The following is a 24,551-nucleotide window of genomic DNA, read 5'->3' on the forward strand; positions in this document are numbered from 1 at the left end:
TAGAAAAATAATAGCTTTTTGCCTCCTTCTTCTCCCTCCCCCAAAAAGTAGTCCTCCATAAAAACAGGACCTTTCATCTAGGTCCTTAGTAAAAACCTGGCTAGTCCTTATTAACTTGTTCATACACTGCAATAGTGTTCAGAGGTCCCAGACAACACGTGCATTACCTTTTGTGCTAGATACTACACACAGGAGGATGGGATTTGTGCCCAAAAGAACTTGCGATGTAAAGACCTGATCGCATAGGCGAGGTCTGCCCATATGGGTCAGCTTATCTGTGCCGAGTCCTCTTTACTGTTTTGGCTCTACTTGGGTATATGGGTCCACCACTAGAGATTAACTTTCAGAATTGGTAACTGTTTTAATTCTCTGTACATTCTCACTCAGTTTATTGCATATATTTAAAAAAAAATATATTTTTGGTGGAAGTAGTATTTTAAGCTTTAGTCAAGTGGGGGATAAATTGCATGAAAAATGCAAGCAGGCTACATATGAAATGGTAAAAGACCACAACTGCACACATTTTTCTCAAGACGGCCTCAAACAGTAACTTTTATTAAGTATGTCTGCAAAGGAAAACTGATGGCAAAATGAATGTTATAGAGAAGAGAATTTTATAATTTAAATAAAATCTCTAAGGAAAGATGTATGACCATTGTACCAATGAAATTAGTGTACTTATGGAAGAAAAAGAAATTTTTAGTTTTTGCATCCAGAAAGTACCGTGTACATAAGCATTAAGTTTAAGACATCAGTTACAAAGCAGATAGTGTGGAGGAGGGAGGGCAGAGTTGTGGCTGCATGTTCAACCATTTAACCTATTACATGTGCTAAACATCAATTAAACCATAACTTCATTTAACTGGAAATATAGACCACTTTGCTCAACTGAATTTGTTTTTATTTACAGGAGAGTAGTTAAAATAAACTTGGAGAGTTCTGTACTTAACTATATTACAAATAACATCTGGGATTAAAACAAAGTGCGCACTCTTCAATACTTATACTGCTTCTACCCTGTACATTGCATTTCCCAAAGGGAATGAAAAGGGGGAGTCATTTCACTTTTTGGTTCCCATGCTCTAGCATTATGCTGTGATGTTTGGGATTACAAATGCTACAGACAAATGTTTAAATCTAAACAAAATTCACATGCATACAATAGTAAAAACCATAGTTCTGTTAGGTGTTTAAACTTAATAGCCTAAATTTTGGGCCTTCCAGGGTCCCTTTTTAAATAGGGAAAACGCTTTCTAGGTATTTCCTGAGTTAACATTTTATTTTTGAAAGTTTACTGTTAGTAGTAAACTACATATGTTTAGTCTTGATTGAGAGTAAGTTTGGGCCGCAGAAGGGAACTGTCTTGTCTATGTTGCGCTATATCTTGTACCAGTTTTGTGCATTTTCAAGATAGATGATACAGCAGAAAGCCTTTTTAAATAACACACGTAAGCCTGTAGAGTTTGCTTGCATAACTAATCCTATATCCATTTGTTCTCCCATAATTTTTCTCTTGTTGGCTTTTCTGTTAGCGTCTCCCAAACTTCTGCAATATATTTAACATGTGTATGTTTAAAATAAACAAAAAAACCCTCTGATGACAAAGTGATACATTAAACATAAGGACTAACATATTGACTGTGAAGATACCAGGCTATGATCCTCTTTCTAGAAGTAGAAGCTAAATCTGGATTCTTCAGAGGAGGATGTGTAAACTTTCTTTCATGCATTAAATTGAATAGTACTATACCGTGGGAGGGAAAAATTCAGATTTTCCCTGAAGAATGAGGGTGTCAAAACCACCAATGTACAATATTTAACTACTGTAGAAATAAACTAGTCTTGAAATGATTCCAGTGAAACTTTTAATCTCTCTATCCATAAAGCCAAGTGCCTTAAATGCAGAGGTCCGACTGTACAGGACTAAAGGGGAAAAACAGATTTTTAAAACTTACAAAATCACTGAATAGCTTTCTTTGACACACAGTCAAATATTATGGGCGCTTCCAGGCTTAGAGGTATATAAAGCTCCTTTTTAGAGCCACACAAGGTAATGAAGTTTCAGACCTCAAGTTGAACGTTTTCCACCTGGCCTGAGGCCTTAAGCAGGCAAATTTCACTTTTAGGGAGAGTAAGAAGAAAACAACTTCTCAGGAAGGCTTATTTATACAACCAGAACAGCTGTTTGAAGCTTTTGAGAAGTGTGGAATGTTAGAATCATCCTTGGGAGAAGGGTCAGTGGACAGAGTAGGTGAGGTGGGTCAGAGGTGCTTGGTAAATGCATTTTATTATGTGTTACATAAGAAGGTCAGACCAATGGTCCATCTAGCAGAGTATCCCGTCTTCTGACAGGTCAGGGCCAGATGTTTCAGAGGAAATGAACAAAACTAGGCATTTGTCAAGTTGTCCACCCCCTGTCATCCAATTCCAGCTTCTGGCAGTGAGAGGTTTAGGGATAACCAGAGCACGGGGTTATGTCCCTGACCACTTTGTGCTAATAGCCATTGGTGGACCTATCCCCCATGAACTTATCTAATTCTTAACCCAATTATACTTTTGGCCTTCATAGCATGCCCTGACAACAAGTTCTACAGCTTGACTGTGATGTATGAAGAAGTACTTCCTTATGTTTCCTGTAAGTGAAAAATTCCAGTTAACTAAGAGGGAGGGAGTTTGAGTGCAGGGTTGGGGCATGGGAGGGTGTGCATGACACAGGCTCTTGGAGGGAGTTTGGGTGTGGGAGGGGACTCGTGGCAGGGAGTTGGGTAGCAGGAGGGGTTTTGGGGTGCTAGATCTGGGGGGCACTCACCTCGGATGGCTTCCTGCAAGCGGTGACCTCTCCCTGCCGTTCCTAGGCAAAGGCGCAGCTAGGCGGCTCTGCGCCTGCCCCACCCTGAGAGCTGGCTCCGCAGCTCCTGTTGGCCGGACTGTAAATCGGACTTTCTGCGAAGATAAGAAATGCCAGTTTATAGAGCTTTTTGGTTGGTACAGGGCTGGATAACACAGCTTTTACTGTACCTATTAATTTCATTGAGTGACCCCTGGTTCTTGTGTTATGGGGAGGGATAAATAATACTTCCTTATTCACTTTTTCTCAATACCATCCATGATTTTGTAGGCCTCTATCATACCTACTCGTAGTCATCTCTTTTCTAAAATGAACAGTTCCTGTCTTTTTAATCTCTCCTCATATAAAGACTGTTCAATGCCACCAATAATTTTTGTTGCCCTTCTCTGTACTTTTTCCAAATCTAATATATCCTTTTTTTGAGATGGGATGACAAGAACTGCATGAATTATTCCAGGTGTGGGCATACCATGGATTTATTTAGTGGCATTATGATACTTTGTCTGATCTATCCCTTTCGTAATGGTTCCTAACATTGTTAGCTTTTTTGACTGCTGCTGCATATTGAGCAGACTTTTTCAAAGGACTGTCCATAATCACTCTCTTTCTTGAGTGGTAACAGCTAATTTAGACACACTAATTTTGTATGTATAGTTGGGATTATGTTTTCCAGTGTGCATTACTTTGCGTTTATCAACATTGAATTTCATCCTCCATTTTGTTGCCCCGTCTCACAGTTCTGTGAGATCGCTTTGTAATCTTCACAGTCGGCTTTGGAGTCTATGCATATATATTTTCTATCTCTTTATTTGCTGTAACCATTACTGCCTACTGAGTTGTCTACATAAATAGCTCCCTTTCTTAAACTCAAAACCAATAACGGTGTACAAGTAGCTGAAATGATTCCTTCAGGTTTTTACTAGTTTGGCCTTGTGGACCCCATACTTCACAACGTGTTTTTGTTGGGACTTTGTGAAGATCCTTACAAGCCTTACTAGATTCATACATAGATTCCAATGGTAGAAAGGACCATTGTGATTATCTAGCATGACCTCCTATATAACACAGGCCATAGAACTTCCCCAAAATAATTCCTATAGCATATCTTCTGGAAGAACACCTGATCTTGGTGGCCTTTTTACAGGTTTTTTTTTTTTTAAACACTTAAAAACAAAAGAAATAAACCAAATAAAACAAACAACCTGTTAGGCAAAGTTAGCCTCTTCATTATTCATCCCTTTTCAGGTTATTAATCAATACAGAGAACACCAACCTTAATACTCATCGTGGGGTAACCCTTTATTAACCTCTTTCCATGGTGAGAATTTGGCTATTTATTCCTACTCTGTTGCTTCTTGTCTTTTAACCAGTTTTAAACTATCAGAGGACTTGTCACTCTGTAGTTAATAAGATTCCTTTTTAGCCTCTTTTTTGTGGGACTGTATTTAGAAGACTTTTGAAGGGCTAGATAACTTTTATCCACTTGTTTCTCCCTTTCCCCTCCCCGCTTCTTCCCTATATACATACATACACACCCCCCTTTAAGTTCTAAAAAAGAATTCTAACAGGTTAGAGATGTGGATTACCATTTATAAGGCTCAGCTAGCTTGCCCTCTGGTTTCACTATGCACTGTTTTATCTTGTACTTTGCACTTTCTATTCTAAATGTCAATTAAAACAAACTTTTCTGAAGAAAGAACATCTAGAAAACTCTTTGAGGGATGGGACCAGCAGTGTGGTGCAGCTGGCCTTAGTCTGTTCTCAAGATTTTCTTCTACCTCCCACCACTTGAGTGCAGTGAAGGGTCATCAGAGTGGCATAGCCAGCTGGCCTACATCTTTGTACTCTCCTTCAGGTCCCCAAGCACTAGTCTCTCTGAAGAGTACAGTAAAATCTTCAGGGGCTCGGGGCACTATTATTCTGTCAGTGTTTAATGTGTAGAAATTCTTATTCCTAATGAATTGAGTTTCATGTCAGTTTTCCCCCAGGAATCTTTGTTTTGTGTCTTATTAGAGAGACTTAAATTGTTTGAACAGTTACTTCATTCTGTTTAAATGGCAAATGCTCATAAAAAGAGGGTGCGTTGAGATGAAATTAAATAAATTGCTCCTATGATGGCTTGTTCCTAAACTTAATTAGCTGTTATCTGATTCATGTAATTCTGAAGAAGAGTTTTTAATAGTTAAAATTAGCTAGTGGCTGTCTAGCCAAGTATTTTTTAAAAACCCCAAAACATCGCAGGCAACTAAAATATTTCAGTAAACTGCCTAGGACTCTCTTATTTTTCTTGAAATGTGTGTATGCAGAAACTTAACAGAATGGATCAGTAGTCGCTGCCCAAACTCCTTGAGTTCCAAACTGGTAAAGCTAATTCTAATAATGGTAAAAGCAATGTATGAAAGCCTTATTAGACCAGACTTTAGCACAATATTAAACGATATGGTGTAGTTATGCACCAGTTTAGTTCAGTAATACTAGGTGGGAGAAACCTTTATTCAGATGTGGCGGAGAAATAACCTCAAAAGCTATTTCTCCAGGTTTTCTGTGGCTAATGTCAATAGCAGGCACATATGGAGCTGGATTTATCCTCTTCAAGTGTAGTAGTGTCTAGATGCTGTAAGTAGACTTAAAAAGTCACTAGTGTGTTCATAGATTTTTAAGGAAGAGAACAGCGGTAATATAGGAATTTACATATTGGATCTGAAGTTCATCTGATTCAGTGTTCTCTCTGACAGTGGCCAGTACCATATGTTTCAGGTCAGGTTTTCTCAATGAGTGGTCACCTAAATGTACTTATTGGGTTACATCCGTGGTTCTCAAACTTCTGTACTGGTGACCCCTTTCACATAGCAAGCCTCTGAGTGTGACCCCCACCCATATAAATTAAAACCACTTTTTTATATATTTAACACCGTTATAAATGCAAGAGGCAAAGCAGGGTTTGGGGTGAAGGCTGACAGCTCATGACCCCCCATGTAATAACTTCGTGACCCCCAAGTCCCGACCCCCAGTTTGAGAACCCCTAGGTTACATGGTGTACTTATCTAGTACTTACTAGGTTAATGTGTATATTATATTGTGGGTAAAAAATACTTAGTAAACCAGATGGTTTTTATACTAAAGCTATTTTTTGGGTCATGACAGGTCATCAAGGTTTACAAAAGGGTCCTGAGCCCCAAAAGGTTGAGAACCACTGTTTCAGACAAAGATTCAAGAACCCAGCAATATGAAGATGTGGGGTAGTCACATCTGATCTTGGTGGTATGTCTCATCCTGGTCTGTAATAGCTAGGTGTAATTGCAGAATGAAGCTTAATATCTCTTCCAAAATTATCACTAATTATATCTTTGGATAGTATTGATATCCATATAAATGTCCAACCTCTTTTGAATCTTGCTAATGACTGTCTATAGCAATTAGTTCCACAATCTAATTTACACATGTGAAAAACTCTTTACATTTATTGGTTTTGAATTTGAGGCTTAGTGGCATGGTTCTCAGGCACTATCTTCTGAGCTTATGCACTTCTCTCCCTTTGAGTACAAAGGCCAGGTTAGAAAACACCAGCTCCTGTTGAGTACAGCAGTATCGTGAACCTGTGTTTGGTGGTACAGGCTTTGTTCTCTTGAAGGAAGACTTGCCCATCCGGACTGTGGGAGGAAGGTAATCAGTTGCCAATCTGTGTAGGATGTAATCTCTAATTTGGGTGTATTTTTTGTGCTGCTTTTCTCCAGTTGCTGGAGTGGGCAATCTGTTGCTATTGCTTGGTGAAGATCTAGGATCAGACTTTCCCCTGCTACAGGAAGTGGGTCTTGGCCTAGTAACCTAGTCTTTCTAGGTTCTGGATTCCAGGGCAACTTGGCTGAGTTTAGCTCTCAAAGGTGCACTTAATGTATTCTCTTCATCCCTTTTTTTCTGAGCCAATGATCCCCTGAGTCTTAGTTCTTCAAATCTAGTGTAGCTGACCCACTGGATAACAGGGTATTTTGTAGAGCAATTGATCTATCTTTTACTGTTGCAGACCTACTTCTGAAGTCATTCACATGCTTTGTGCTTCTCCAGTCTTTATATTGTCTAAAAATTAAACTCCGTTATTTCTCACTTCATACAAACAAAATGTCTTTTTGAATATTTATAAATCTCTTTTCTCCCCACTCCCCTTCTAGTGAAAAGCATACCTCGCTGAATACTGCATAGAAACTTAGAATTCTGTGGCATGTTTTAGAAAGCATTGTGTGGAGAACTGGTGAAGCTTTTTGTAGCAAAGGTCACTGATTCTCTTAACTGAAGACACTTGGAATGTAAATGTTTTGTTAGATTCCGAGTATTTTTTTGGTTCAGTTCCTACTTTTTGACATTAAGGTTTGTGTAATACTATCTTTGTGTAATTTTTTTGCACAATGTTTGTGCATGCCAGGGAAACAGTAACTACTGCTTAAGTAGGATTTGCTAGCTAGGTGTTAAACAGTATATCTGGTCTGCACAAATAGAGCCTACAAACCTTATTTTTAACTATGGATAGGACATCAGTTCTGTCCCACTGCTTTCTGAAATGAACTTCTGGCTCATAAAAGGAGAATAACATAATTTTTTAAAAAAAGACTTTCCCATATTAAATAAGGATCCCAGTAGTACTTTCTAGACCTGGTGGTCTCATAATTCATGAGAATTATGCCCTTGGGGTAGCAGTAGTACTTCTCTAGTGCTTTGGCCTCAGGACTAAATACTGGAAATGTACTAATCTAGTAATATTATAGTAATAGTAAAGGCTTCATTAGAAAATGACAATTAGGGATTGAAAACTACATAGGTCTGGAACTTCTGTAGTCAGTCTTAGACTTGAACCAAGAAGCTGTACTGGTCCAAGGAAATGACTTCTTTTGTTTTTTGTTGTCATGAATACCCCAGGGCTAAACTTAAAGTACTTGGGAATTTTAACCTTGGCAGGCCATGAGCTTTTTGAGTTTATAAAAACATATTTTGGTTACCATCTTGATATCTCTTTCACTGAAATTGTGATATGAATTTGGAAGCTGCTCTCCTTTGAAGAGAAGGAGCTAGCACATAATGTCTTCTCTGATAACTGGTTTGGAATACCTCTTTTTCGATGGCATAAAACATAAATTTATAACTTTAGCAATTAATAAAAGATGGGCTTCTTGCATGGCTGTAGGAGTAAAGCAAGACTGGGGGGCTGTGGGGAGAGGGCAGGTAGGTGAAAGCACTGTAGTAATCTGAGATGTTCTGATTGGTGCATTACTTGTTGATGTGTCCAGGCAGCCTCTCAAGGCAGCAGAGGAATACACAATCAAGGATCTTCTAGTTGGAGTCTGCTCATAAAGTCTAGATCTGGAATCCAGACTAATGGGGTGACTGGCTGCTTTGATTTGCTGAAGTGTAGATAAGAGTTAGAGATCCTTGTTATCCTAATCCAAAGTCTGAATCTTCAGTTAATTCTCTTCCTCAGACTATCAAAAGATAAGCATTTCCTGAAGTACCTGAAGAAACCCAGAGGCTACTTCCTGGGTGAACTGAGTCTTGCTGAGACTGTTGGTAAAAAATATTGTGGAAAATGGTGTAAATAAGGACTAGCTATAGCTTGTCTGGGTAAGACTCAGAGGTGATGCAAAGAAAGGATTTGTCTTTTTCATCTTTCTGTTTTTGTTTATCAGTCACTGCAGGCAAAGTTACTGGGATGTAGAGGAGCTTCTTTGAAGTTCGTTCTCAACAAGTTGTCCACATTGCACAGGTGACTTTAAATACTCTTTCTTCAGTTTTGGTTATGAAGATCACACTAGCAAGCACAAAACTGTGGGAGAAGTTATCATGACAAATGTTTCTCCCTTAGCTGTAGGAGACGTAATCAGTGATAAGCTATGATAAGTGATAAGCAGTGATAATCAGTGATAAGCTATTACCAGCAGGACAGTGGGGTGGGAGGAGGTATTGTTTCATATTCTCTGTATATATATAAAGACTTCTGCAGTTTCCACGGTATGCATCCGATGAAGTGAGCTGTAGCTCACGAAAGCTCATGCTCAAATAAATTGGTTAGTCTCTAAGGTGCCACAAGTACTCCTTTTCTTTTTGCGAATACAGACTAACACGGCTGTTACTCTGAAACCTGTCAGTGATGACCAGATCTGATGTGAATCATATCTGGATTCTTGAGATCTGTGGTGCATAAAAAGATTGAAAGGAGCTTTTTTCTGACAGTCATAGAAAAGAGTATATTCTGAAGCTTGCTTTCCTTTATTAGTCAGACGACAGAATCTGTCTATATGTATAGACTTGACAGATAACCTTCGGAGGCATTTTCTTCAGGTTGATTATGGCTCCTGCTGTATGCTTGGAATTTTTTTATTCTGTGTATAAAATTCCTGGTATAGAGGAAAGACAGGAAACCTTGAAATGTGGGATGTCTGTTGCATCCGGTTCTGATGACCTCAGTCTTGGCACTGACAATATCAACCCCATGAAGCAGTGGATTTACTCTGTCTCTCTGTATACGCTCCTTTTGATACAGAAGTCCTCAGGTGTGGCGGTGCTTTCTGTGACCCCAGGACCATCTATCTGGGTTGGCTACTTCAGACTGCAGGCTGTTTGTGGTGTCTTCCTCAGCACCAATTAAGAATCATGCTACAGAATTGAATCCAGTCTGATTATCAGCACTGAAATCTTTTGTCAGAACTGATATCCTGATCAGTTCTGATGACAATCCCAGCTTCTACACTTTTGGTACAGACCAGTTCTTCAGATTCAGTACAGATCTACTCAGCACTGATGGCCATTCTGGTCCTGAGCATTAGTCCCACATCAGCATTGCAACTGGTACTCATAGGTTTGGCTACTGTACTGTTCTGAGCACTGTGGGATTCTTACTGTACCTAAGGCAGTCTGAATGCTTTCTGGCTCCTGCAGAGTAGCACCTGCCTTGTTTGCAAATTATTTGAATGGTTCCTCAGGCTCAGAGTTGTCATCTGTCTCTGCCTCCTTCCAAAAACCAATGCTGGAAGTCTTTTCTAGGTCTCTGGGGTATCCACTGTGGGTACCAGGACTGGCACAGTTTCAATAGGAAGAGCTGATCTTGGCCCAGTGTCCTATACCATTTTCATTTCAGCAGAGGCCTCCCTGGGACCCTTGAGATGCCTTGGGTATCCAAGCTGAGTTTGTCCTGGAGAATACCCATGAATTGGTAGATATTCTTCATCCCTGGAGAGGGTAGCTCTCCCTATAAATGATGCTCTTTTGGAGATTGTAAAGTCCTTGTGGCATACCTCCGCTTCCTTATTTCCCACAGCAGGGCATATGGACAAGTGGTACTATGTACCTATGCAATGATTTCAGCATTTCTACTTCCATTGAGACCCTAACTCTTGTTGTAATGGCTGCAAATGAGTTTGACAGGGAAGGTACGAGGCAACACCTAAAGACAAAGTCTGAGATTAGATTTAATGGTGAGAGATTTATTTTACCTCATTGTTACAGATGCATGCTGCTAATCAGCAGGTGTTATCTAAATATGATTTTGTAAATTGGAACAGGATGTCCAGGTTGGCAGGTAAGATGTCACCGCAATCAGCACTTAACGTAGCGGATGCTTCCTTCAGGATTATGGCCTCAGCTGTAACAATGAGAAAAGCTTCTTGGTTACCAAACTCTGGGGTAGCTCTCATAGTCCAACAAAATATACAAGCCTTTTGATGGCTTGTTCTTGTTTTCCAAAAAGAAAGATAGTGGAACACTGCATTCTTTTAAGGACAGTTGAACCACTTTGTGCGCATTGGGAGTTTATACCCCAGCTATTAAGAGTGGACAGCAACAATGGTAACAGTACCATCAGTACTCCCAGGAGTATTTCAGACAGACAGCTTCTCTTGTTAGGCAACAAGATGTCTCCAAAAGGAAATCAAGTCACAGAGGAGAAGGCCCTTGGGGAACCAACCATACTGTCCTTCGTTAGCTTTGAGCTAGTAGTCAATTTAAATCTTCTCTTGAGGTCAGCATGCTACTTGTCAACAACTTCCCTGACCGTATCTTCCTGTTTGGGGACAAGCTATCCCACAACTACAAGGCTTGGGAAACAATAACCACAGACAAATGCATTCTGAGAACTGTGGGATCAGGATATGCCATCCAGTTCCTAAACCATCTCCTCCTTTGCATCATCCCTTTTGAGGGACACTTCTCATAGGTTACTCCTTCTTCAGCAGATTTAAGACTGAAGTTTGGGAACCATAGAAAATGTTTCCCTTCATCATTTGGGGAACAGGGTTCTACTCACATTGCTTCCTGATTCGCAAGTTCAGGGGAGGAGAGACCTATTCTCAACCTTTGAAGTCTCAACATTGTATCAAATATGAAATTCCACATGGAAACCCTAGCTCTGATTCTTCCTGCATTGGACCACAATAATTTGCTTGCTGCCCTCGATCTTCAAGAACCCTGCTTTCATGTAGCAGTTATGTGAAGCCCCAGGAAGTTTCTGAGATTTGTTGACCCACCACTACATTATCTATACACAGTACTCCCTTTTGGCCTGCCCTCAACCTTGTGTGTATCTACCAAATTCCCGACTGTAACAGCAGTCTGTCAGGAGAACAGGGATTCACATCTTCCCTTATCTGGATGATTGGCTAGCGAGGGGCAAGTCCAAAGACCAAGTTCACCATCAAGTCCAGTTCATACTATGTCTCTTGGATTGTCTGGGACTGATTTTGAACAAAGGAAAGTCCACATTAATTCCAAAACACAAAATGGAGTTCATTGGGGCCCTACTAGACTGAGTTCAGGGGCCTTTCTCTCAAGTCGTTTCAGACAATTTGCTGCCTATGTCCGTGTCTCAGATTTTCACCTCTCAACCACCATTTGGGTATGCTTGACATTGCTAGCCCACATGGCTTCATGTACTTATGTGGTTCAACATGTGAGATTGTGCCTCCGTACTCTGCAAGGATGGCTGAAATTGATGTCTCCCAAATCATCAATCTTTGAACAGCCTGATCTGAGTACCTTCAGCAGCCCTGGAGTCCCTAGTGTGGTGGGCAGATCAGAAACATATATGGAAGGGTGTACCCTTTTCTTATCCTCCACCAACCAGGACTGTAGTTACCGATGGCTTAACAATAGGTTGGGGGGCACATCTAGAGACTTTAAAAGCACAAAATTTGAAACAGGTGTGAGGAAATGGGTGGGTTTTTTTAAGTGTAACTCATAATAATGAGTGGAGCTTGCTGCCACAAGATATTGAGGCTGATTTTAGTAGGATTAAAAAACTTATTAATTTAGGTAGATGGTCTATCAGTATAGAATCATAGAATATCAGGGTTGGAAGGGACCCCAGAAGGTCATCTAGTCTAACCCCTTGCTCGAAGCAGGACCAATTCCCAGTTAAATCATCCCAGCCAGGGCTTTGTCAAGCCTGACCTTAAAAACCTCTAAGGAAGGAGATTCTACCACCTCCCTAGGTAACGCATTCCAGTGTTTCACCACCCTCTTAGTGAAAAAGTTTTTCCTAATCTCCAATCTAAACCTCCCCCACTGCAACTTGAGACCATTACTCCTCGTTCTGTCATCTGCTACCATTGAGAACAGTCTAGAGCCATCCTCTTTGGAACCCCCTTTCAGGTAGTTGAAAGCAACTATCAAATCCCCCCTCATTCTTCTCTTCTGCAGGCTAAACAATCCCAGCTCCCTCAGCCTCTCCTCATAAGTCATGTGTTCCAGACCCCTAATCATTTTTGTTGCCCTTCGCTGGACTCTCTCCAATTTATCCACATCCTTCTTGAAGTGTGGGGTCCAAAACTGGACACAGTACTCCAGATGAGGCCTCACCAATGTCGAATAGAGGGGAACGATCACGTCCCTCGATCTGCTGGCAATGCCCCTACTTATACATCCCAAAATGCCATTGGCCTTCTTGGCAACAAGGGCACACTGCTGACTCATATCCGGCTTCTCGTCCACTGTCACCCCTAGGTCCTTTTCCGCAGAACTGCTGCCTAGCCATTCGGTCCCTAGTCTGTAGCTGTGCATTGGGTTCTTCCATCCTAAGTGCAGGACCCTGCACTTATCCTTATTGAACCTCATCAGATTTCTTTTGGCCCAATCCTCCAATTTGTCTAGGTCCTTCTGTATCCTATCCCTCCCCTCCAGCGTATCTACCACTCCTCCCAGTTTAGTATCATCCGCAAATTTGCTGAGAGTGCAATCCACACCATCCTCCAGATCATTTATGAAGATATTGAACAAAACCTGCCCCAGGACTGACCCTTGGGGCACTCCACTTGATACCGGCTGCCAACTAGACATGGGGCCATTGATCACTACCCGTTGAGCCCGACAATCTAGCCAGCTTTCTATCCACCTTATAGTGCATTCATCCAGCCCATACTTCCTTAACTTGCTGACAAGAATACTGTGGGAGACCGTGTCAAAAGCTTTGCTAAAGTCAAGAAACAATACATCCACTGCTTTCCCTTCATCCACAGAACCAGTAATCTCATCATAAAAGGCGATTAGAGTAGTCAGGCATGACCTTCCCTTGGTGAATCCATGCTGGCTGTTCCTGATCACTTTCCTCTCATACAAGTGCTTCAGGATTGATTCTTTGAGGACCTGCTCCATGACTTTTCCAGGGACTGAGGTGAGGCTGACTGGCCTGTAGTTCCCAGGATCCTCCTTCTTCCCTTTTTTAAAGATTGGCACTACATTAGCCTTTTTCCAGTCATCCGGGACTTCCCCCGATCGCCATGAGTTTTCAAAGATAATGGCCAATGGCTCTGCAATCACAGCCGCCAATTCCTTCAGCACTCTCGGATGCAACTCGTCCGGCTCCATGGACTTGTGCACGTCCAGCTTTTCTAAATAGTCCCTAACCTTCTCTATCTCCACAGAGGGCTGGCCATCTCTTCCCCATTTTGCGATGCCCAGCGCAGCAGTCTGGGAGCTGACCTTGTTAGTGAAGACAGAGGCAAAAAAAGCATTGAGTACATTAGCTTTTTCCACATCCTCTGTCACTAGGTTGCCTCCCTCATTCAGTAAGGGGCCCACACTTTCCTTGGCTTTCTTCTTGTTGCCAACATACCTGAAGAAACCCTTCTTGTTACTCTTGACATCTCTGGCTAGCTGCAGCTCCAGGTGCGATTTGGCCCTCCTGATATCATTCCTACATGCCCGAGCAATATTTTTATACTCTTCCCTGGTCATATGTCCAACCTTCCACTTCTTGTAAGCTTCTTTTTTATGTTTAAGATCTGCTAGGATTTCACCATTAAGCCAAGCTGGTCGCCTGCCATATTTACTATTCTTTCGACTCATCGGGATGGTTTGTCCCTGTAACCTCAACAGGGATTCCTTGAAATACAGCCAGCTCTCCTGGACTCCTTTCCCCTTCAAGTTAGTCCCCCAGGGGATCCTGGACATCCGTTCCCTGAGGGAGTCGAAGTCCGCTTTTCTGAAGTCCAGGGTTCGTATCCTGCTGCTTACCTTTCTTCCCTGCGTCAGGATCCTGAACTCAACCAACTCATAGTCACTGCCTCCCAGATTCCCATCCACTTTTGCTTCCCCCACTAATTCTACCCGGTTTGTGAGCAGCAGGTCAAGAAAAGCGCCCCCCCTAGTTGGCTCCTCTAGCACTTGCACCAGGAAGTTGTCCCCTACGCTTTCCAAAAACTTCCTGGATTGTCTATGCACCGCTGTATTGCTCTCCCAGCAGATATCAGGAAAATTAAAGTCACCCATGAGAATCAGGGCATGCGATCTAGTAGCTTCCGTGAGCTGCCGGAAGAAAGCCTCATCTACCTCATCCCCCTGGTCCGGTGGTCTATAGCAGACTCCCACCACTACATCACTCTTGTTGCACACACTTCTAAACTTAATCCAGAGACACTCAGGTTTTTCTGCAGTTTCGTACCGGAGCTCTGAGCAGTCATACTGCTCCCTTACATACAGTGCTACTCCCCCACCTTTTCTGCCCTGCCTGTCCTTCCTGAACAGTTTATAACCATCCATGACAGTACTCCAGTCATGTGAGTTATCCCACCAAGTCTGTTATTCCGATCACGTCATAGTTCCTTGACATCACCAGGACCTCCAGTTCTCCCTGCTTGTTTCCAAGGCTTTGTGCATTTGTATATAAGCACTTGAGATAACCTGTTGATCGCCCCTCATTCCCAGTATAAGGCAGGAGCCCTCCCCCACAGACATTCCTGCCTGTGCTTCCTCCCGGTATCCCGCTTTCCCACTTACCTCAGGGCTTTGGTCTCCTTCCCCCGGTGAACCTAGTTTAAAGCCCTCCTCACTAGGTTAGCCAGCCTGCTGGCAAAGATGCTCTTCCCTCTCTCCGTAAGATGGAGCCCGTCTCTGCCCAGCACTCCTCCTTCATGGAACACCATCCCATGGTCAAAGAATCCAAAGCCTTCTCTCCGACACCACCTGCGTAGCCATTCGTTGACTTCCACGATTCGACGGTCCCTACCTAGGCCTTTTCCTTCCACGGGGAGGATGGACGAGAACACCACTTGCGCCTCCAACTCCTTTATCCTTCTTCCTAGAGCCACATAGTCCGCAGTGATCCGCTCAAGGTCATTCTTGGCATTATCATTGGTGCCCACGTGGAGAAGCAGGAAGGGGTAGCGATCCGAGGGCTTGATGAGTCTCGGCAGTCTCTCCGTCACATCGCGAATCTTAGCCCCTGGCAAGCAGCAGACTTCTCGGTTTTCCCGGTCAGGGCGGCAGATAGATGACTCAGTCCCCCGGAGGAGAGAGTCCCCGACCACCACCACCCGCCTTCTCCTCTTGGGAGTGATGCATGAGGAGAACTAAGGTGCATTAATTGAACTAAGGTTTAAGTTTCTACAATATGATGCAAAGAAAAGCCTTTAGTATATAGGCTTGTTCTAGCTGGTACTTTCTATATCCATTTTGTAAATGTTCATTTGTGTATCATCAGTCATAGCAGGAGTTGGTGGCTGCCCTTCTGTAGTAATTGTCCTATGATGGTTTCTTAATCTGAAAGCCTTTGCATTAATATGTCAAAATGAAATATATGCCTCTGTCTGTATTGATGGAAGCATAGTAAATGGCAAAGCCCAACTTGAGATAAAATGCTACAGCTTTCTAGACTTTGAGTCAGACTCCTTTTCTTGGTTATGCCCACTTACTTCCAAGGAAATCAATCAGGTTGCCTGTGCAGAACAGCAGAATTTGGCTATGTGCATGCATCTATAGATATAAGAACACCAGAACATGAAAGCAGCCTTATGTTGTGTTGTATGGTATGGCAGATACTTTACTTTGGTTTAAAAAACATCACACCCTTCTTAGTGATGAGTGCATCAGTGCTCTGTAGAATCAATTTCTGATTCTGAGATTTGATTGGCAAATATTTTGAGTCTTGGGTGCCTATAAAGGAAGACAGCATTGTGCTTTTAGCTTGCATTTCTGTAGAAACAGATCAATGAAGCTGCAGTGCTCCTAGGAAGCATTCAGGTGCTTAGGATAAGACAAACAATACCTACTTCATGGAAAGTAAAATGAGAGTGGAGTGAGGGGCAGGAAGGGTGACAGCAGCATATTTATATTATCCCATCAATTTTACTCTTTCCAAAGAAATCTGCTGATATGTAGGGCTAGAATATGAAATTATATTCTCAGGATGTACTTCTAGGTTACAGTTTTAAAGATAATCAGGCAGTATTGTATGGGTAATACCTAAGTTTTAGATGGTTTTAACTTGAATCATGTACCCAAATAACCTCTGGCTTACTATTAGCAAACTGATTAGTATAGGTAGAAAATACTGGACATATTTAAAATACATATACAAAATCTTGAGGTATGTTTGTAATATAAATTTACAAAATAATTATTTTCCAAAATTTTCCAATATTTTCCAATATTCCTTAGATTAATCTGTTTTTATCACAAATTGTATGCAGTGTTGTTGCTGTGTCAGTCCCAGGATATTAGAGACAAGGTAGGCGCGGTATCGTCTTTTATTGGATCAACTTCTGTTGGTGTGAGAGACAAGTTTTCGAGCTTACAGAGTTCTTCTTCAGGTCTGGGAAACATACTCAGAGCATCATAGCTAAATACAAGATGGAACAGATTGTTTACCATACATGGTTAACACAAAATCTGTTCCATTTTGTATTTAGCTGTGATGCTCTGAGTACATTTCCCAGACCTGAAGAAGAGCTCTGTGTAAGCTTGTTTCTCTCACCAATAGAAGTTGGTCCAATAAAAGACATTACCTCACCCACCTTGTCTCTTTATCACAAATTCAAATATAAATTTTTAAAAAAATGTATCCTATTGAATGTAAACAAAATTTGTTGGTTTGGTGCCTCTCTTAATTTGTTGGGTCTTTTCCTGTTTGGCCATTCCCAACATTGCAAAACGTTTCTGAACAGTAAACAGTCTTTGGTTACTTTACATTTGACTTGCATCTCTGAATATGTGCTTGGGTATAAATAGCTCTCTGTTCCAGTTTTGCATAAATGCAAGTGTAGCATCTCTTCCTGATGCTTCACAAAGCGCATGGTTTAAAGTGAATCAGTCTGACTTAATACCAAATAAAAATTATATCAGTTTACATGATGTGTTTACAAAGGCAGTGTGATGTGTCCCTAGACTTAAAAGCTGACAGTCTGAAATAAGTAAGCTAAAATATGGGACAATAGCTCACTGAGGGTTGGGCATAGAGAAATTATTGCTGAGATCAAGGTAGAAGTGAGTTTGGAAGTCAGAGGGGTCCAAGGTAGAAGGTGGAAAACCAAAAAAGGAGAGATTTATATCCTTGCATTGAGAAGTGCAAGGAACAAGAGGAGAGGGTTAGAGAAAATGAGCAAAATGATGGGGGGTGTCTTTGATGGTAAGACTGTTGATGTAAGTAGGTAGCTAATGATCTTTGAAAAAGAGTGATGAAAGAGAGGTTACTTTCTGGGCAATGGTGATAGTAGCGATAGCAAAACTAAAGGTAGGTAAGGGATGACCAGGGCACAGCATGCACAGCAGTGAGCTTACTGTTGGTTTCTCTTTATTGCTCACCAAGGAAATGTTCTCTTCAATTTAAAATTTGTTTTTATAATGCACGTTTACCTTTCCAGTCAGCTTTATGTTTTATAATGCTAAGATCCAATTTTAGCTAAAGATCAGTAATTATAATAGTTAAATATACATTTTTATAAGCATTATTGGTCAGTATACACATCTACCTAGAAATATAGAAAAGCAGAAAATATATTAAAAAAAAAATCCCCTCTACCGCTGTTCTGTTTATATAAAAATCTTTCAGCTAGATTTGCCTATTTGGGAAACATAATATCCATTATGTTGAATAGCCTGAAGATCTTTCCTGTTTTATGAAACAAGATTCTACATTTGTTTGTCCTTCCTCTTATATAAACTTGCTTTTCTACACACCTGTCACTAATTTTGCTTTAGTGATTTTTTTAAATGTATTTTTTGATGTGTAGAATGTCTTGTGGGAAGAGAGGGGGAAAAGGGCTGACAAGCAAAATTACTGAGATGTGACTTCCGCCTTTGTGGTGGTAATTGTCAGCGATCAGTATAACTCCAGTAGGAGCCATACTTTGTGAAATGAGACCTGTAATCTGTGAGGCAAAGGGAAAAAATGCAAGATAAATTTGGGGGCACTAACATCTTTGGCTATATGTGAAAGGTCCTTACATATAAATCCAGTTATTGTAAAGAATTTAATGGGTACAAAGCTGACTCCCCCTCCCCCCCCCTTTCCTCTAACTTTACAGAAAAGCAGACATGATACCCTGAAGGCCTTTGGATATAAACTCTGGCAGTAAGATGGAAGCATAAATCTTGAAATTTAGAACGGAACCAGAAATGGCTCACGAATACTGAAACAGGACACAGAGGAGCCTTCAACACTTCCCAGTGTGAGCAGTGGCAAAGGGACAACTACCATGGTAACACTAATAACGGAAAAGCTGCAGAACCAGAGCTTGGATGATCTGACGTGTAAAACATACAATATTCACCTGGTAAGGATATGCCAAACTACTGTATAAGCTTGTTGAAGTAGCAGGTAGCAAAGAAGCAACTTTCATAAAATACACACCAAAACCAAGAATGGAGAATTAAATTAAATTTATGGATTTATGTTGGGACAACGGGTGAGAGTTCCTAAATGTAGGAGGGGAGTGAAACTTAAGTGTTTGGGGTTCAGGTGCTCAGATAGTAATGTTTGAACTTCAGTCATATAAAAATGAAATTCTTTCAGCCAAAATCCATGTATTTATAAAAAGAGAAAAGGCTTTCTTCTGTGGTGATTGATACTATTTGTCAGGTAAGCGTTTTACGGGCATTAACTAACATATTCCAAGTGCTGTGGAGTCACAGTGATTACCATGTTGAAAACATTTGCTAGCAGTTACTGTTATGAGATCTTTATTTTACACAGGGGGGAAGAGGGGGACTGGTATTTGATACTGTCATCCACTTACAGTGAGCAAGTGTTTTGTTTTGTTTTTTAAATGGTGACCCCTGTGTATTCATAACTGTATCTACTGTGTACAAGGGCGAAACAGACACATTACCTGGTCCAAGGTTACAGATGGAGAGGAACTTTGGGTTAATGTCTCCTATTCTATTGTTCAGATCACTATACCTTTCATGCTTAAGTAGACCAGGGGATGGGAAAGAGTAGAGTATAAGTAACTTTTCTACCATTTAATTTGAATGGCATGGATGCTATTGCTTGATCATCTATCTATGTATTAAAATACGTAATTACTGCTTTTTTTGTGGTGAAAAAGGGAGAATTCCTTTGTCGTACACGGTTTCTGTCGTTTCCTAATATTTGAATGCTTGACTTTATCACCTTAAGGTTCTCTTAATATATGTGTTTTTTTGTTTTTAATTTGCTTGAGGTTAGAGGGAACCAAGGATGGGTAAGTGTTGCATTGGAGATCAGGAGAATCTTATTTTTTGAATTTCTGTAGAAGTTTGCCACTTAAATTTTGTTAGCCCTCTGAATGAATAAATGAGGCATTCTCAAGTAATATGAATGCTAGTTAGAAGGCATGGATATGTGCTTATGATGGGCCTTGAGAAGATATGATGAAATGCTTTGTCTGCAAAGATAGTAGATGCTTTCCTGACAGCAGATTGCGGCCTTCATTTATTCACCTAGTTCTACTGCAGGAATTATAAAGCAGCAAACTTTAAAAACAAAAAAAAAAAAAAAAGTGCAGAACACACAGCTTTGTGTTGAATAATGGTATGTCCTTTGAGTGGGGGCAATCTGCTACACCCTTTCACTTTTAGCACATTGGTTTGACTCCTTGGCTAGTAGCTATCATTTGATGCTTTACTCTGTGAGAAATAAATTCTAGAGAGCGATTGCCATGGACAATTTCATCAGAAACACTAAGGATTGCATGAGTTAGGAGTCTGAGCTAGCTTTACACTGTTACTAGTAAAAAGAAAAGGAGTACTTGTGGCACATTAGAGATTAACAAATTTATTTGAGCATAAGCATAAATTTGTCACTCTCTAAGGTGCCACAAGTACTCCTTTTCTTTTTGCGGATACAGACTAACACGGCTGCTACTCTGAAAATTGTTACTAGTGTACTCACTGGAAATTTAGGGGTAGGGATATACTTGTGGGGTTGAGTAGAGAAACATACTCTGTTTCAAGGGCTGTATCTGGCCTGTGGATAACAGTGCTATGAATCTAGCACTGTTCACAAGCCTTGTATATTAGGTAATTGTGGAGATCTTTGTAGAGGGATCATTTAACAAGTTTGAACTAGGGCAAATGGGGAGGATGAACTAGGGTTATAGTAATCATGGCTATTCAGTTTTGGCACTTAGACATCTTGATGGTTCCCCTAAGCAAAACTTGGTTTTGTAAATCAGCTTACGCCTTGCAGGTGATGAAACAGAAACAAGCTGCTTCCAGCCACACTAGGGAGAGTGAGGGGGAAGAGATGAGCTCTGCAAAGACAGGGGCCAAGTTATCCCTGCCCCCTCTCCTATAAGCACTTCCCGTCCCTTCCCTCCCACAAGGCTGCTGTTGGTCACGTTCAGGTGTGAACCCTGGCAGAAATCGTGGAGAGGACATGTGACCCTGGGTAGCCTTGGGACTTGTAGCCTCTGGAAGATGTGGCGTCAGGTACCAGGAGAGGCGTGTCTGTCCCAGGGGCCCAGCTAGGCATGTAGGGTGGAGAGCACCGGGGAGGGTTGGGTCGGTTGGTCACCCCCAAGTAAGAGCAGTGTACAGGAGTGTGTGTGTTACTTTTTCCCCTGTGTGTGTGTGGGGGGGGGGGGGTTGGAGGTAGGGGTGTGTGTCACCCCTACCTGTGTGAACCTTAAAGATAAGGTAAATAAAAAGAATCCAACTATGCAGTATTTCTTTTTAACAGGGCTCAGTCACTTGATGTTAGTTTGAATGTTTGTACTGCATAGTTCTGATTGATTGCAGCTGAACTCGCTTGAATATGAGTAATTTTACCAGGTGTCCCATATTCAGCATAAGGAAATATGGTTGCCCTACTTATAAGCAACCACTTTTGTTCACTTAGAATGTTTTACTGTTTGTCTTAGCAATTGGCTGAACAAAAATAGGACTTAATTGACTTGTGGGCTCTAAAGTTTTACATTTTATTTCTGAGTGCAGTTAGGTTAAAAAAAATCTACATTTTTAAATTGCAGTTTCATGATAGAGATTGCACTACAGTAATTGAAGTGAATTGAAAAATACTTTTTTTACATTGCAAATATTTGTAATAATGTGAGCACTGTACCTTTGTATATGTGTTGTAATTGAAATACATATATTTGAAAATGTAGAAAAAGATCCAAAAATATTTATAATAAATTTAACTTGGTATTCTATTACTCATTAACAGAGCAATTAAAGATATGATTAATCACAACTAACTTTTTAAATCTAATTAATTTGTTTTGCATTAATCGCTTGAGTTAACTGCAATTAATTCACATCCCTAATTAAATAAAAAAAAGTATTTAGTAGTATGTATTTGCTACCAAGTTTGAAAGAAAGTCAAACCATTGAACTGGTGGAAGTCACTGGCTTAAGCATCTATCACCAGAAATTGAAGTGCTAACCTAGTTTGACAGCAGTTACCTGTTCTGCAGGTGCAGAAGAATATTTTCTTCATTTCAGTTCATTCAACTAGTTCAGGTCAAAGACTAGTTCACCCCAAATTAAGAAACCAACTGGGAATCGAAAAAGCGGGAAAACTTGTTTTTTCCTTTTCAATCTGCAAAAAAAACTAGGTGTGAAAAGATGAGATCTACTAGCTCAAAAATCTTGAACATAGTGGCGAGAAATAATCAGTTCATGAACTACAGGTAATACTTCCTTTAATAAATCAGCTAGCTTTAAATGAAAAACCCATTTAATAAACTTTCTTATGTATCAAGCTATTTAAGATGCTTCATTTAGCTAAAAATATTATAATGCTGCTATTGTGCATGTTAATTGAATTTCCATCCAAAAGGGTTTGACACAAATCACAAGTAAAAAATGAATCCTCATATAATAGGTGCCCAGGCTCCCTATACAGTCCTAACGTATCATTCACCATTTTGAAACATCTTATTTAAAAAAAAAAGTAAGCTAAACATCAGAATAAATTGCTTAAATAAACCATAGCGATACAAAATGTATCCTCTTGGTTACCAAAAAAATCACCAAATTTAGAGTAAAATGTTATAATTTGTTCTAAATCAACATGTTTTAATGGTTACCAACCAGTAAAAATCAACCTTTCTTTAGACAAATAGCAAAAAAGTGCAAATGTAAAACCGTTTAAAATTGATTTAAATCAAGGTTTCCTGCTTGCCAATTTAAAACAGGATTTCAAATCTGTCATTTGAATCACCTGTGACATTCTACCACGATCATGCTGCTGGTATTCTTGCCTCTTCCTGCCAATGTCCTTTCTCATTAAGGTCTTAAATTAGAAATGGAAAGGGCCTTTTTTTCTCTGAAGTAGACTTGAGCCTTTTTTAATTTCAGTATTACACTGACGCAAATATAATTCAGGCTGTGTCCAAGAGAACAAGGTAAATCATTCTGTCCTAAATTTCTTTGTTTCTTCAGTGGACCTCACTCTTCTGGGTCATGTTAAGGCACATTTGGCTACAGGAGTTCCCTTCAAGGGGTCTTGGAGGACAACGACATGACTTGTCTATGTAGATCAGTGGTCTCCAAACTTTTTTGATCGCGCACCCCTATCAGTGTAAAAAAAAATTTTGAGCATGCATCCCCAATATATGTATATTTATGTATAAATTATATACATGTACTACTGTAATATATTATGTAAATTATAAAACATACACAAAACATAGAAATTAAACTGAGATAAAGATGAAATAATATTTTTTAAAATTTTTATTTTATATTAACAGTACAAAATACCTTTTTGCTCTCACTAAAAAAAAATATTAGTGAGAGCAATGTGATTGAATATGCTTTATTATTTTTGAAAATCTTGGTTTAACACTTTGTGATACAGCGGGCACTCAGGGTGGGGTCTGGGAGGGAGTTAGGGTGCAGGAGGAGGCTCAGGGCTGGGGCAGGCAGGAGGTGCAGAGCACTTACCTGGGGCAGCTCCTGTTTGGTGCAGGTTGTGTGCAGGTTGCTCTGCGCACCGCAGCACCACCCCCATGGCCATGATTCTGGGAGCTGTGATTCTGGGAGCTGCCTCCTCCCCCAACGGCAGGCAGGGCCACCCGGAACGCAGGGGCTTCAGGGCTCTGGGCTAAGGGGGCCCCGGGGCCCTGGCCTGCACCTCTAAAGCCCCTTTCGGAATGCAGCTCTAAAGCCCCTTTCGGTGCATGGGCCGGAGGACTCAGGAGGAACAGGGGCAGCCGCGCAGCCAGCGGCTGGAGAGAAGCGGCGCTTTGAAGGGGAAAGTGCTGCTTCTTTCCAGCTGCTGGCTGCACGGCTGCCCCTGCTCCTCCACGGGCCGGAGGACTCAGGGCCGCGCTCCCCTTCCCCACCCCTTCCGCAGTGCTCCTCCTGCCGTGTCGCCCTTTTGCTCTGGCGGTGCTGCTCCTGCTGCGCCCCCCAATCGATCGTCTTGCGCACCCCATGGGATACGCGCAGTCCGCTTTGGAGACCACTGATGTAGTTTTAGTAGGTGCTATGGCTTGGACTTGGAGTTCCATCGTGAATCTTTGTTTATCCTATCTGGGTGCTACAAGAACCTGTTTCTGGGACACCAAAACCCATAATTAGTGTTTATTGTTTGAGTGCTTATCTGTCATTACTGAGAAATTTTTTCTTTCTCATACTCTGGTAATCTCAGATCAGGATGGCTTCTCCTCTGAGAGAAGGAACTCTGTAAAGGCTTTCTTGATGATGAAGAACCTAGAAAGATAGTTTGAGTGCTGTGCGTACCAAGAGACTATTTCTGAAGACTGATCGTTTTCAGTAGGTGGCTCTAGGGCACTAACGTAACAGACAAGAGTTGCTCCTCCTGATAATTGGTACTGTGTGTAGCACATATACAAATGGGAAAGAAAGTTCTGTTGTCATGCTCAGCATATCCATTTATCTGGAGAGTAGAAGACTGATAGGACAAAGCAAGCAGTAGGAACAGAAAAAAGGAAAGGGGGGGGAGGGAAAAAGAAAAATAAGAGGCATGGGATTGAGAGAGCTGCCAGAGCTGACTTCTGAAAAT

At 41.0% G+C, this 24,551-nt stretch overlaps 1 protein-coding gene across 7 annotated transcripts in view; it reads left to right on the top strand.

Annotated features, from left to right (window-relative positions):
- The window catches only part of FAM53A (family with sequence similarity 53 member A), a 101,989-nt gene that overhangs the window by 16,909 nt on the left and 60,529 nt on the right, over positions 1 to 24,551 (top strand). For 5 of the 7 annotated variants that reach the window (XM_075128111.1, XM_048849129.2, XM_048849127.2 and 2 more), the window contains exon 2: positions 18,622 to 18,870. In XM_075128111.1, the coding sequence (XP_074984212.1) occupies positions 18,793 to 18,870 (78 nt within the window). In that variant the 5' untranslated portion in view covers positions 18,622 to 18,792. Of the gene's footprint in view, positions 1 to 8,520; positions 8,598 to 18,621; positions 18,871 to 24,551 lie in introns of all 7 variants that reach the window. The other 2 variants (XM_075128110.1, XM_048849128.2) reach the window with 1 other exon arrangement.

Source organism: Caretta caretta, chromosome 4 (genome assembly GCF_965140235.1).
Source record: "Caretta caretta isolate rCarCar2 chromosome 4, rCarCar1.hap1, whole genome shotgun sequence".
In the NCBI taxonomy this organism is placed as follows: Eukaryota; Metazoa; Chordata; order Testudines; family Cheloniidae; genus Caretta; species Caretta caretta.